Here is a 13,837-nt window from a genome sequence, read left to right on the forward strand (position 1 = left end):
AACCACTATGTAATGTATCAGTTCATAGGCTTTACGTACATACGCCAATAAAGTTGATTGTTTTATTCAAAGTGTTTGTTTTAGAGCAAAGCCACATTGGGCTATTTACTGTGTCTACCGAGGGGAATCGAACCCCGGATTTTAGCATTGTAAGTCCGTAAACTTCCCGTTGTCCCACAGGTAAATGATTATACTATTACTTTTTACCTGGGATGGGTTTCTGCAACACTACATTAAGAACTATATTGTGACGATTTACTTAGGATTGGCTTTCTACAATATTGCATTACATTTTTATCCTTTGCTAAGTAATTAATTTGAAAAACACTATATAAGCACTTGAACGAAATTTTATTACAACTGTAAAAATCCAAGATGTAAAAGTACAAAATACCAATTTAATAGGTAACATCAATGTTCCAAAAACAAAAAACTTATACGAAATTGTTAACATATCACCACTAAACAACTTACACCCCCAGAAATCCGCCTTTTCAAAAAATACACATTAAAACATTTCGTGAAAAGTCTACTTTTAAACCGCTTTAACATATTTTCATGCACATAAATTAAGAAAACATAGTATTGTGAAAGTTTAATTTTCAAGCACACAGAAAATTTATGAGATTTTGATTACTTCTGAAACTATTGCTATTACTTACGATATGTTCAGTGAAATGTAATCATTTAAAGATCCATACCTCAGTGATTTTTTATTTCAGCTTTTCTATTTAGTTTCGTATATCTGTGATAAGAGCTTTGTTTTAAGGTTTGAACTTCGTGTTATTTAAACTAAAGTTCAAGAGTTTCCATTTAATGATTTTTTTCTTTGCTTTTAATCAAAATACTGTGATTTTCATTTTTCATCTATACTTCAAAATATTATTTATAATCTACAGACATCATGAAACTTCAAATAACTCTAAACAACAAAAAATAACGTTATGATTGAGATAAAATATTATATTAAACTATTAACTTTTAATAACGTGAAAAAAAAACACAAGTTTGAGTCTCTGAAAACAGAATAACAACTGGTGGTTTAAAGTTGTTAATGAACCCAGGAAATGGGAAATAACTGTCTTTCCTTGTACGTTATCCATACAATAATTATAATATTCAACTGTTAGCACGACAGTCTTTGGTCGAACAATCGAATTATATAGATCGTTCGAAATTAATTATAATTAAAATAACTACTTCTCGGAGATCCAGTTCTCTGGGTGTTCAAAATGCAGGGTTTTAGCACTCTCCATATTAGGTGAATGAGTATTTAAATTATGATATGCTATCAAAATATTTACAACTCTGAAATGCATCGTTATTTTAGCATGATGTCAGTTGGCATGTGATCGTAAAGTTAATGCTTTTGTACAAATATACACCATCGAACTTGAAACATGTTACACTGACTGCTTTCGCGATAACCAAATCTCTTCTTCACTGTTGTACGAACTTTGTAATGATGATGACACGCTTGAGGAATATGTGGATGATCTTGAATTCATCCAATCATATTCTTCACTGTGAAGGTCTGATGACTTCAGAGACATCTGGTGCACAGGCTCATCAGCAGGACACTCTGTGACGTCACCTGAGAATAGATGAACATCAGAAAAAGCCGGATTGAAACCCAAGGATTTCAGGTGTGACGTACGCATGCGTAAGCTACCAGTCACCGGAAGTGAGATTCGTCTTGTGGTGGTAGAGTAAGCAACATCACTCTTCCGGTTAGTTGTTAGAGGTGGTGTGACATCTACTGAAGAGTTTTCGTCAATGCTCAAACATAAACTTTCCACACTTAGTTCTAAATCACTATTGTTTAGTACACGAGAGGTCCTCTTGGAAGTTATAGGCAGAAATGGTGTTCTCCTCCTGCATCTTTTCTCTGGCAATAACGTAATTGTAGGACAGCTTTGACGAAAAAGCTGCTCTTTTGTGAAACGGGAATTTCCGTCCTGCTCTTGGGTAATAACCGTGTCAGCGGGAATGGTGCATTTTTCTGTTTTCAACTTCAATTGCTCCATGCCAGGTAACCTGGGATTTTTCATCTCAGCCAGAATTTTTGTTTTTTTAATATCCACTACCTACACAGTCTAAAGATCCTATAAAATGAAGAAACACTTATAAAAGTCTTATATTGTTATCATATTAAAATATATTTTATCTAAACACTAGAAAAAAAAATCAATTACGTGTATAATGACTGGTATTCATAAGCTAACGCCCACCAGGTGGCACGACAAGAATAATTCAGATATGTACAGCAAATGGTATTAAATGAACATCTATTACAGCGGTAAGCAAAGTTGTCCAGTTTTGTTTCTAAGGTAGTTGTTGGTTTTTTTAACTCAATTTTTTTCTAAAAAGAGCTCGCAACGATTAGACGTCTCATCCGGTTAGGGTTATCTTTTACGAAAGAACCGGAACCAACGAAACGATCTGCTCTAACGCACAATGTACTGCTTTTCGTAAATACAAAACCTTTTAATAGGCACCACTGTAAGAGACGTAATAGAGCGATTCTTGGGAGCGTTTTGTTAACTGCGCAAACATTCAGTTACAAATAGCTGTTTATTCTAGTTACACAGCACTTTCTTTTGTAACTCAGATTGTGTATCTGCTAAATATACACTCCACGACTGAAAACTGTCACTTTTCATTTTATTTTTTAGAATAAGATTTAAATTGTATGTAAAAATCATATAAGCTAAAACAAATATTACAGAAAATTGTATAAAAAGTGTTTGAAACTTGGTATAACCACCTTCTCTACTCTTGACATTCAGCAATCCGAAACACTACAGATGCTACAAAAGCACTATATTGCTATATGGCAGTAGGATAATAGAATTATTTATAAGCATCATGTTTTTATCGTCGTTTTATCAATAGAGTATTACCCTTTCTTTCATCGGCTTACTAGCATAAAGCAGATCGTAAAGTGTGATTTTATTTATAAACGTTAAGGAAATGAAAACAACACTTTTCAAAATAAAACGAAAGAGAATTAAACACCTCATAAGCACACAATAAATAACATCAACTTAGAGAGTAACAAACAAATTTCCGACCAAGCCTTGTCCACCAATAAAATTGTTTTCTTGAATGGATAAACTACTGACTTTATATCAGACATGTTTAACTAGCTAACATATTCTTTGTTCCTAATAAGAATAACTAATATTTAAAATGCATGCCTATCTCTTCGTAGCTTCACGAAAGGATCGTTTAACATTAGGGTAAATACATCCCACAGTTACATGCCCCAAATTTGTGTCAAAAGTATATAATTATTCGTTTTTGACTAATAGGCTAATATAATAAAATGTTAATTTTAGAATGTAGATATATTATTGTTCGTAATCATATGTTAACCTAGCTAACATATAACACGAAATAGATAATTCGTGAGTCAATTCTTTTAGACCCACAGTAGCTCATTGGCATATTTATGGAGTTAAATGCTAAAAATGGGGTTTCGATACTCGTGGTGACCACAGCACATATAGTAAGTCCATTGTGTTTAACAACAACCGAAAACAATTATTCTTACTACTGGTATAACGTCTAATATAGATTTCACCACGTGATAATAATCTATACTTTCAGTTAACGCTGTTTTTACGTGAATTACCTATAAATATTTGTGATTATTTTTGTTCTCTTCTAGACGCCCTACAATCTGCGATTGTATCATACGTTCTCCTTTACCTCTCAGTACACACTACAAACAAGTGATAAACGTCCACATTACAAATGTACGACGTCTAATGAAAATGTAAAAAATACCATTCATATCACTGCACCATTTGTTTTCAGAGCAGACAAAATGAAGCCCTACTTTCATTTCATCTTGAACTCGTCACTAGCTTCCTCTACTTAGGATAGGCTGAAACTAAACAACAAAGGCATACATTGATATCCAAACTTGAATGTGTAAAGTTGCCATAATAATAGTTTTACGTAGCTGTGTTTTATGTCAAGGTCTGACTCCCTAATGGAAAAAAAAGTTGTTTTTTTTATTATTGAGTTGATATGTAGTTGTAACTGTATAATTATCTAGGCATAAAGGAAACCTTGGAGAGAACAAGAGCAAACTGTCAGTACAACCATCTAGTTGTCCAACAAATATTTGAGAAAAAAAAAAACTGCTTTAACATTAAACAACCTCACCGAGAGATAACTTGGAAGAACATCCATCCACCCATGGTGACCAGAAGCCGTAGAGAAAACTTTGTTAAGATTATACATTAAAACAGGGAGATCTAGTTTAACAACTTGAAAGAACACTCATCCACGGTGTCAAGATGATGTGGAGAAAACTCTTAGTATTAAACAACATATCAGAGACATCCAGGTTAACAACTTGGAAGAACATCCGGTCACCATGGTGGATAAAAAGACGTAGAGAAAACTTTGTTAAGATTATACATTAAAACAGAGAGATCTAGTTTAACAACTTGAAAGAACACTCATCCATGGTGTCAAGAAGATGTGGAAAAAAACTCTTAGTATTAAACAACATATCAGAGAAATCCAGGTTAACAACTTGGAAGAACATCCATCCATGGTGACCAGAAGACGTAGAGAAAACTGTGTTAGGATTTTAAGTTAACGAACGAGAAAGAGCTAACTACAAAACCTGATAGTACATCCATTGAGGTATATAGAAGAGTTGCAGGAAACTATGTTAAGATCGTAAAATCAAGAAAGAAAAAAAGCTAGCTTAACAAGCTTCCAATAAGTTGTTTAGAAATCTGTACAGTACAAAAACAGTATTTCAATGTTCGAAAATGGTTGGAAGAAATTTCGTTAGGACTATGAAAAAGACAAAAAGAGAGCTTTATAAATACGAAAGCATGACGCACTGGCCTAACAGAGACAAAACAAGAACTAGTCTTAGAGTAAGAAACTATACTCAAAATCGCCTAAAACATTAAATTAAAACGACCTAACCTACTTTATCTGCAGCATACCCTTTAAAAACTTCGATTTGAAATAACACATTAGTCTTAAACAAGGCAGGAAAATATGAATTCACAGATCTACTCATTCCTTCACTATTACTCATACAGTCAATAGTAAACAAACTAGCTATCCATATTACTTTACTTAAGTTAGTTTTGATAAACAAGAAGGGGTTTAATGTCGCTCTCTGACGATTCACTCGACAAACAGGCGTCAATACAATTAATAATATTGATGTAATCTGAATAAATACAGATACAAGTTTTATTCACCCTTGAACTAATCCTAACATCCGCCTGACCTAAGTTCACCACCCACATGTTGTTAAGTTTTGGTTTCATGGATAGATCCGTCGTTACATAAAGACAGCTTTGATAACAAAAACATGATGATTTCTAATTTTTGAAGTCCGTGATTGATTAACGCTAAGTTCTTGTTATGAAGGATGCTGTCCTATTTTCATCAAAATATCAGATTGATTCCTTTTGCCGCGGCTAAGATCACAAGTAGAAACAGATGCCACGTAATCGTAAATGTACGTGTTAATATTTCTTAATGACTAGTCAATGCATTTTACCCTAGATGGCGCCATGAAATATTATGTTGGATTATGTTATGAACATACAATCTATATCTTTAAGCAAAAGAAATAACAATGAAGATTTTGGTCTTCCGCTGTTTTCTTTATCTCATAATGGACAATGGAATTGCCACAACCTCATCAATACACTTATTATTCCAATGAACTAAGAAACAGTTAAGACATTATTTCTACAGAAAATTAGAAATGAATATTTAAATATTATTATTAACGAAATGAAACATTTTTATGACTACTGATCAAACATGGAATAGCCCATGAATGAGTTTTTTTTAACGATTTGACTATTCCACAAGAATCTGTAAACAAAAACTTACTCCACACTACCTCCACATGAGAAGCTGCATTCGAAAATTAAAGATATCTTTTTCCTCTAAATGAGAAGCGGTAAACAAATACTGACTTATATTCTAACTCTTCCCTACCTTCGATTATCTGTAAACAAAAATTGTCCTTGTTCTTTACCTTCTCACTTTAGCATTTTAATATTAACTTTATCTGTTAACTATCGGTTAACAGATGACTTTGTTTTTTCGTCGTTCGATTTTGTTCCTCATATTGCTATGTTCTTCCTCTTGCGTAATTTCAATGATAACTTCTCCTCTGATTTATCGCGTAAGAAATTCATTTAAAAAACTAAATGTATTGATTCTCTTTGCATGATTGGACGTTATGACTTTTATTTTAAAAAAGCAGATTTTATTAATAACACCATTTTAAATTTACATTTGCATTAAGAAAGTACTTAATTCCTACTGTAATTATCCGAACCATACTAAGACGAGTTAAGTGATGTTAAGATGAGAAATGTGGTTTCTGTGATGTTCAGTAGTATAAGTTTATCTACCTAGTGAACGTTTTCTATGGTCTTCTCGATTTCTTTCGCTCGTGAATAACGGCTAGGTTTACATCTATGGTATTACAGCACTTTCTTGAGTTATTTTTTTTTGGTATTGCATAGATACACAGTGACATCTAGAGTTACAAACTATGAAAATGAATATTACAGCAATTTCTTGACTTATTTTTTGGTATTTTTTCCACATGCATAGATACACAGTGACATCTAGAGTTACAAACTAAAAAAATACATCTGTATATCCATTCACAACAGTTTCTTTAAAGGCTTACCTTTTCTCCACTGGGTAAACAAATTTGCCTCGGTTAGAAAACGAACAAACTCAAATTATTCAAATTTTTACACAAACCCTGACGACCAGGAATACCAAAACCCTTAATGAGAACAGTTGTACACTCTCGCCCCTCTACTTATCGAGTAACTCATAGCTTTCACCTGTTGACAGAATGCGTGGAATGTAGACACTCACACTGGACAAACCACTTTGTAAGATTTCGCCTGCCTACATGTAGCACAGGAAGTAAAGAAGACGCCGAAAGCATGACGTCATATCTGATGATGTCATTCGGTTTTTTAGACATCTGTTGCCTAATCAAAAGGCATCACCGAACAATGTATATAATTTACTGTTAAATAGCACTCCGCAATAATTCTAATTAGCACAACATACAACGAAGAAACAAATAACTATACAATAAAGGAAGACTTCCAAGAAAAGTTATGATGAGCAAGTTAACCCACTATTGTTGTTGTTGTGTATAATATAGTTATCATGAAATTTTGTAGTATTCTGCGTCATTATTAAATTTCTTAATATTTGTTTTATAAACCATGAATTTATAATTATTATATTTTCCTGACATGACAGAACAAAAAATACTAAATGTAGTAGTTTTCACATAACTTTAAAAAAGACGCATTACGCAGGGGGGCGGGTAAAGATGGGGTGTTTCCTGGGGTTGAAGCCACCCAAAACATTCCTATAGTACTCGCACCCAACGAACAGTACTTATGGTTTAAAATGTTCCGCTTCCGAATATATCACAATGCGTGTGCCCACAAGAGGTAGAATGCAGCCCCTCAATTTTTTGTCTCTCCATCCCCCGCCCGCCCCACCAGCCAATTCATTGGGAAGACCTGGTGCTGCCTCTGATATTCCGCATAAGCAACAAAACTTACGTTGATAATACTCTTTATAACATGAGATATAACAATGTTTAATTTGTGAGACGTATTTGTCTTGAATATTTCCTGGCTGTAAAGAACGTTTTTATCGTTTGTTTTTATAACTAATATAATTAGTCATTTTGTAAATATAATACAGATATAAGCTAACGATCGTGCGTTACTCTTTCGTGCAGGCTATATACTGAAAAACGCTTCTTTTACACTTTCGGAATGGTTTAAGTTTAAATTTCAAAATATTTCATTTCAAAGTGTAAATGTATTTCCAGCTAGTAACTTTCCGCAGCGCTGACTATTCAACCCAACAGTTGTCGTTATTTGTGAGACATAAAATTGCATTTTGAGATCTTTCAATAAATCAATAATTCCTAGCTTTTAGATATAATTAATATTTTATTCCAACCTGTTAAAACTGGTTTTTGAAATAAATATCAACAATTTGAAATGAATTCAAGGTTTGTACTATTAGTTACGGTATGTGTTTCAGTGGAAGGTTCCTGAAGAAGGTATAAAGTGAAACATTGAATGTCCAATTACAGAAGAAGAAAAAATTGGTGTTTTAAGGTTGTTTATTACTAAAATTAAGATGTATTTGTATTCCAATTTGCACTACAAAAATTGAGTGATAAGAGTTAGCAGTAGCTCAACAAAACGACGTTGTACCCAACTAAATAATATATTAGTGGATCAACATTACGACAAAATTACTAACCAATAAAAACAATAGTAGCACAACAATATGGCAATATCCAAACACCCAATTACTAAAGTAGTAGTAGTAACCGAACAATAGAATTCTAAAACACAACATGATACTTCACTAATTAAGATAGCAGTAAGTAACAATGAGACAAAATTCACAGCCGATAATGTTAGTAGTACTTCAACAATTTACAAGTACACTTGTAATAAAGATACAATATACAAATAAAATTGTAATAAAATTATATGTATCTCAAAAATATACAAAATCAGTTAAAATAAAAACAGTTCTACCTAACAATACAATAATACACGGACACGTCTGACATAAACATAGCTGTGTCTCAACAGTAATACACAAATAACCTTAGAAATTGTCGTTTACCTCAGTCACAATAAAATCTTAATACAAAAACGTGTCGAATCATTGATAAACATATATAAAAATAAATATATATTTATACATTTTTTTAATTGCGTTTACTAATATCATATTAACATAAAATATTACTGCAATGTGTATATGTCAACACATGCGGAAGGAAGCTGAACCAACCTTTTATATGTATAAAATGGCTAACCCTTCCTAAATTCTTGGAAGTCCCTCCTGTACTTATGGCGTCATACTTCATTACCAGCAATATTTAGCGCTACCTCTTTTTTTGTTTTTTCCGGTGATACATTTGTTGGTTCTTTTTCCTTTTTCATGAGAAGAAGAAAAACACGTATAGTTTTTCTCTTCGCCTATTACTTATGTTGTTACTAGGTTTTTAAACTTTGAGATTTTTCTTAGATATGGTTGACTTTCTTGAACTATTACTATTAAATGAAGAATACGATAAATGCCTCGAAACTGAACATTTACTTTGTTTGCATGAAAAAAAAAAATGTTTCGTCAGATGAACCATTTAACCCAGGACGATTTGAGAAACTACTTTCGTAAAATAATAAATAAAAAAAAATACACAACGAGCATGTTTTAATGATGTAAAAAAATACGTGACAAGTTTTCATTGAGCTTCTTTGGGTATTGATGGGTTCTGAGAACCTCTAAACACTGTTGCTTGGTATTGTACTGAAAATATCTAAATTATAATATTTGGTAAAGTACTAAGAACCTCTACGTTTTATCGTTTGGTAAGGTATTAAGAACCTCTAAATTATAATATTTGGTGAACCTCTAAACTCTGTTCTTTAGGAGTATAGTGAGAACATCTAACCTCTTTTGTTTGGTAGATACTGTGAACCTCTAAACTCTTTTGCTTGGTGGATACTGAGAACCTCTAAACTATTTTGCTTGGTGGATACTGAGAACCTCTAAACTCTTTTGTCTGGTGGATACTGAGAACCTCTAAACTCTTTTGTTTGGTGGATACTGAGAACATCTAAATTATATTGTTTGGTGGATACTGAAAACCTCTAAATTATATTGTTTGGTGGATACTGGGAACACTCTAAATTATATTGTTTGGTGGATACTGGGAACATCTAAATTCTGTTGTTTGGTGGATACTGGGAACATGTAAATTATATTGTTTGGTGGATACTGGGAACATCTAAATTATATTGTTTGGTGGATACTGAGAACCTCTAAACTATTTTGCTTGGTGGATACTGAGAACCTCTAAATTCGGTGGTTTGGTAGATACTGGGAACATCTAAATTATATTATTTGGTGGATACTGAGAACCTCTAAATTATATTGTTTTGTGGATACTGAGAACCTCTAAGTTATATTATTTGGTAGATACTGGGAACATCTAAATTATATTATTTGGTGGATACTGAGAACCTCTAAATTATATTGTTTGGTGGATACTGAAAACCTCTAAAGTATATTGTTTGGTGGATACTGGGAACATCTAGGTTATATTGTTTGGTGGATACCGAGAACCTCTAAATTATGTTGTTTGGTGGATACTGGGAACATCTAGGTTATATTGTTTGGTGGATACTAGGAACATCTAAGTTATTTTGTTTAGTGGATACTTATAATCTCTAACTTCTGTTGTTTGGTGGATACTGGGAACATCTAAACTTAGTTGTTTGGGGGATACTGGCAACACCTAAACTCTTTGTGTATGAATACTGAGAACCTCTAAACTCTGTTGCTTGGTGGATAGTAGGAACATCTGAATTATTTTGTTTAGTGGATACTGATAATCTCTAACTTCTGTTGTTTGGTGGACACTGGGAACATCTATACATTTCTAGTGTATTGAGATCCTCTAAAACTCTGTTGTTTTATCATTCTTCCCCTGTTGCTTAAAGTAAGGTAGGTATATCCATTAAATTCTGTTGTATAAAGTAAGATGCTGATAACCTATAAATTCTATTATATGTAACCTTGAACTGATATTTTTTCAACTCTTTCGTGTGGTAAGGCACTGACAACCTTTAAATTATTGTAAGGTAGCGTAGAGATAAACTTTGTTGTATATATATAGTAAGGCACTGTTGGTACTGCTTACCTTTTAACACGTGCTGTATGTATCAGGTATATATAACTTGTAAACTTTATTAGCTCTAGCAACATACAAATAGCTTTTGAACTCTGTTGTATAAAGTACGATTAGACGTTACATTCTTTGATGTATTAAAGTATCGATAGTCTTTATATTTTCTTGTAAGTAAGGTACTGATAAACTATAAACTCTGTTTGATATAGTAGGGTACTACAGTGCCTTGCAAAAGAATTCTCCCCCCCTCCTCCCTGAAAAGTTTCCACATTTTGTTGCCGTCTAAATTTGCAATCATAAAACTTTCAAATGGGACTTTATATATGGAATCTACACAATCTACTCCAAACTGAGAAAGCTAAAAAATGCTGATATTATGATATTAAGAAAATTAGAATATTCTCAACTGCATAAGTATTCAACCCCTTTGCTACGGCAACTCTAAATCAGTTCAGGTGCAAAAGATTAGTTTGAAAGGTCACGAAATTAATGTAATGGTCTCTGTCTGTGTGTAATCAAAGTGACTTAACTTGACTTCAGAGTAAATGCATCTGTTCAAGCCACAACTGACATAGTGATATGACAAACCAACCATGAAAACCAAGGAGCTTCCCAAACAAGACAGGGATAAAGTGGTATAAAAACACAGATCAAGAGAAGGTTACAAGAAAAATTTCAAAGTTGCTGATTATCCCTTTGAGTCCGGTGAAGTCCATCATTAAAAAGTGGAATGGGCTTTATATCACCCAGTCACTAACCAGATCAAACTGCTCTTCCAAATTATGCAGCCGGGCAAGCAGGAAACTGGTTTGGGATGTCACTGTGAAGCCAATAGTGACTTTGAAAGATTTGCAAAGTTCCATGTCTGAGATGGGAATCAGTGTTCATACTCAACAATATCCTGGTCCCTACACAAAGCTGGCCTGTATGGGAGAGTAGCAAGAAAGAAGCCATTACTGGAAAATAATTATATTAAATCTTGTATGGAGTCTGCGATAAAGCATGTATATGATACTGCAGACATGTGGCAGAAGATTTTGTGGTCAGACAAGACGAAAATTGAGCTTTTTTGGTCAAAATTCAAAGTATTACGTCTGGCGCAAGCCTAACATAGCACATCACCCAGTAAACACCATTCAAAGTGCAAAGTACAGGCGAATTCTAGAGGAAAACCTGCTTGAGTTAGCCAAGAATCTAAAACTGGGTCGAAAATTCACATTTCAGCAGGACAGTGACCCGAAGCACAGGCCAAAGCCACAATGGAGTGGTTTAAAAAGAAGAAAGTGAATGTTCTGAAGTGGCCCAGTCAAAGTCTCGACTTGAATCCAATAGAAAATCTATGGGGCGAGACTTGGAGATTGCAGTCCATCAACCATCTTCAACAAACTTGTCAGAACTGGATCAATTTTGCCAGGAAAAATGGGCAAAAATTACACCATCCAATTGTGTAAAGCTGGTTAAGACCTATCCAGAGAGACTCACAGCAGTTATTGCTTCCAAAGGTGCGTCCACCAAGTATTGACTTACAGGGATGAATAGTTATGCAATCAGCAAATTTCAATTTATATAATTTCTTTGCAGGTTTTACTAACATTCAACCTTCTTTACAAATAATAGTGTTAAGTTTGATCATTACAGTTTTGAATAAAACTAAGTTCATTAAAAACATTGTTTACATTATTTGTATTTCATCAAAATGTGACATTATTGGTAGTGGATGAATGCTTTTGCAAGTCACTGTAAACAGTAAGTAAATACTTTTTAAAATCGTAAAGTTTAGTATATGTAAAACAAAGGTTTACTGCCTCTAATAATATGGAAAAAGTAATATTTTGAATTTTTTCTTCTGTTGTCTATGATGTTCCATTAAGAACTATATTGGCTCCTTTTACCCTTTTGAATTATTGGATGCAGAGATTAAATCGCTAATTAACCATCTTGATGTTGAGCTGAAATACTGTATGTTATGATGAACTCACTAATTAACCGGCTTGCTGCTGAGCGCTAATATGTGACTGACTTACTGAATGTTAAGGTTAACTCCCTACTCAGCGCTACCAAGGAACTGGATTACTGGACGCAGAGGTTAACTCACTAGTTAAACGGCTTGCTGCTGAGCGCTAATAGGTGACTGACTTACTGAATGTTAAGGTTAACTCCCTACTCAGCGCTACCAAGGAACTGGATTACTGGTCGCAGAGGTTAACTCACTAGTTAAACGGCTTGCCGCTGAGCGCTAATAGGTGACTGACTTACTGAATGTTAAGGTTAACTCCCTACTCAGCGCTACCAAGGAACTGGATTACTGGACGCAGAGGTTAACTCACTAGTTAAACGGCTTGCCGCTGAGCGCCACCAAGTGACTAAATTACTTGATGCTTACGTTATCTCCTTATTTAATTAAACGGCTTGTTGATGAACACTACCAAATAATTCCTTTGATTCTGCTAATGTTATCGTGTTTCGTTGCGTCTCATTTGAGTGGAGTTTTGAGTAACACTAATAATACCCTTATTTTAAAGGTAAAAAATATGTGGTCGACAGTGTCAAAAGATATCACTAAATACTATGTTTATAAATGCTGTTGTTGCTGTTTGCCGTATAAGTTTGAGAGACAAGGAAGACGATTCCCTATAAAATAAAACTTTTTGTTGTTATCCTGGTGTTTCAGTTTTATCTTATGGAAGATCTAAGTATAAAAGTTTATTGAGCCAACGTTAAGCTTTATGCACATGAAAATATTAGACGAAGAAGTTGATATATTTCAAAAGTGTGACTTGACACTAAGAATGTAGCTTGACAAAGAATCACAGGTACATAAACTAAAATTATTGGGTACGATCTCGTTTTTTCAGGGCCCGGTATGGCCAGATGGTTGGGGCGCTCGACTCGCAATTTGCGGGTCGCGGGTTCGAATCCCGTCTTATCAAACATGCTCGCCCTTTCAGTCGTGGAGGCGTTATAATGTGACGGTCAATCCCACTATTTGCTGGTAAAAAGAGTAGCCCCAGAGTTGGCGGTGGGTGGTGATGACTAGCTGCCTTCCTCTAGTCTTACACT

General features: G+C 33.9%; 1 protein-coding gene across 1 annotated transcript; it reads right to left on the reverse strand.

The window, feature by feature from the left end:
• Window positions 1-332: 332 nt before the first annotated feature.
• Window positions 333-6,922, reverse strand: LOC106470657. The gene is made up of 2 exons (XM_013931222.2): window positions 6,704-6,922; window positions 333-2,105 (listed from the first exon to the last, which is right to left on the reverse strand). Exon 2 carries the CDS (start codon window positions 2,049-2,051, stop codon window positions 1,404-1,406), a length of 648 nt encoding a protein of 215 aa, XP_013786676.1. The 5' UTR covers window positions 2,052-2,105; window positions 6,704-6,922; the 3' UTR covers window positions 333-1,403.
• Window positions 6,923-13,837: the final 6,915 nt, after the last annotated feature.

This window comes from Limulus polyphemus, unplaced genomic scaffold (genome assembly GCF_000517525.1).
Source record: "Limulus polyphemus unplaced genomic scaffold, Limulus_polyphemus-2.1.2 Scaffold4146, whole genome shotgun sequence".
Taxonomy (NCBI): Eukaryota; Metazoa; Arthropoda; class Merostomata; order Xiphosura; family Limulidae; genus Limulus; species Limulus polyphemus.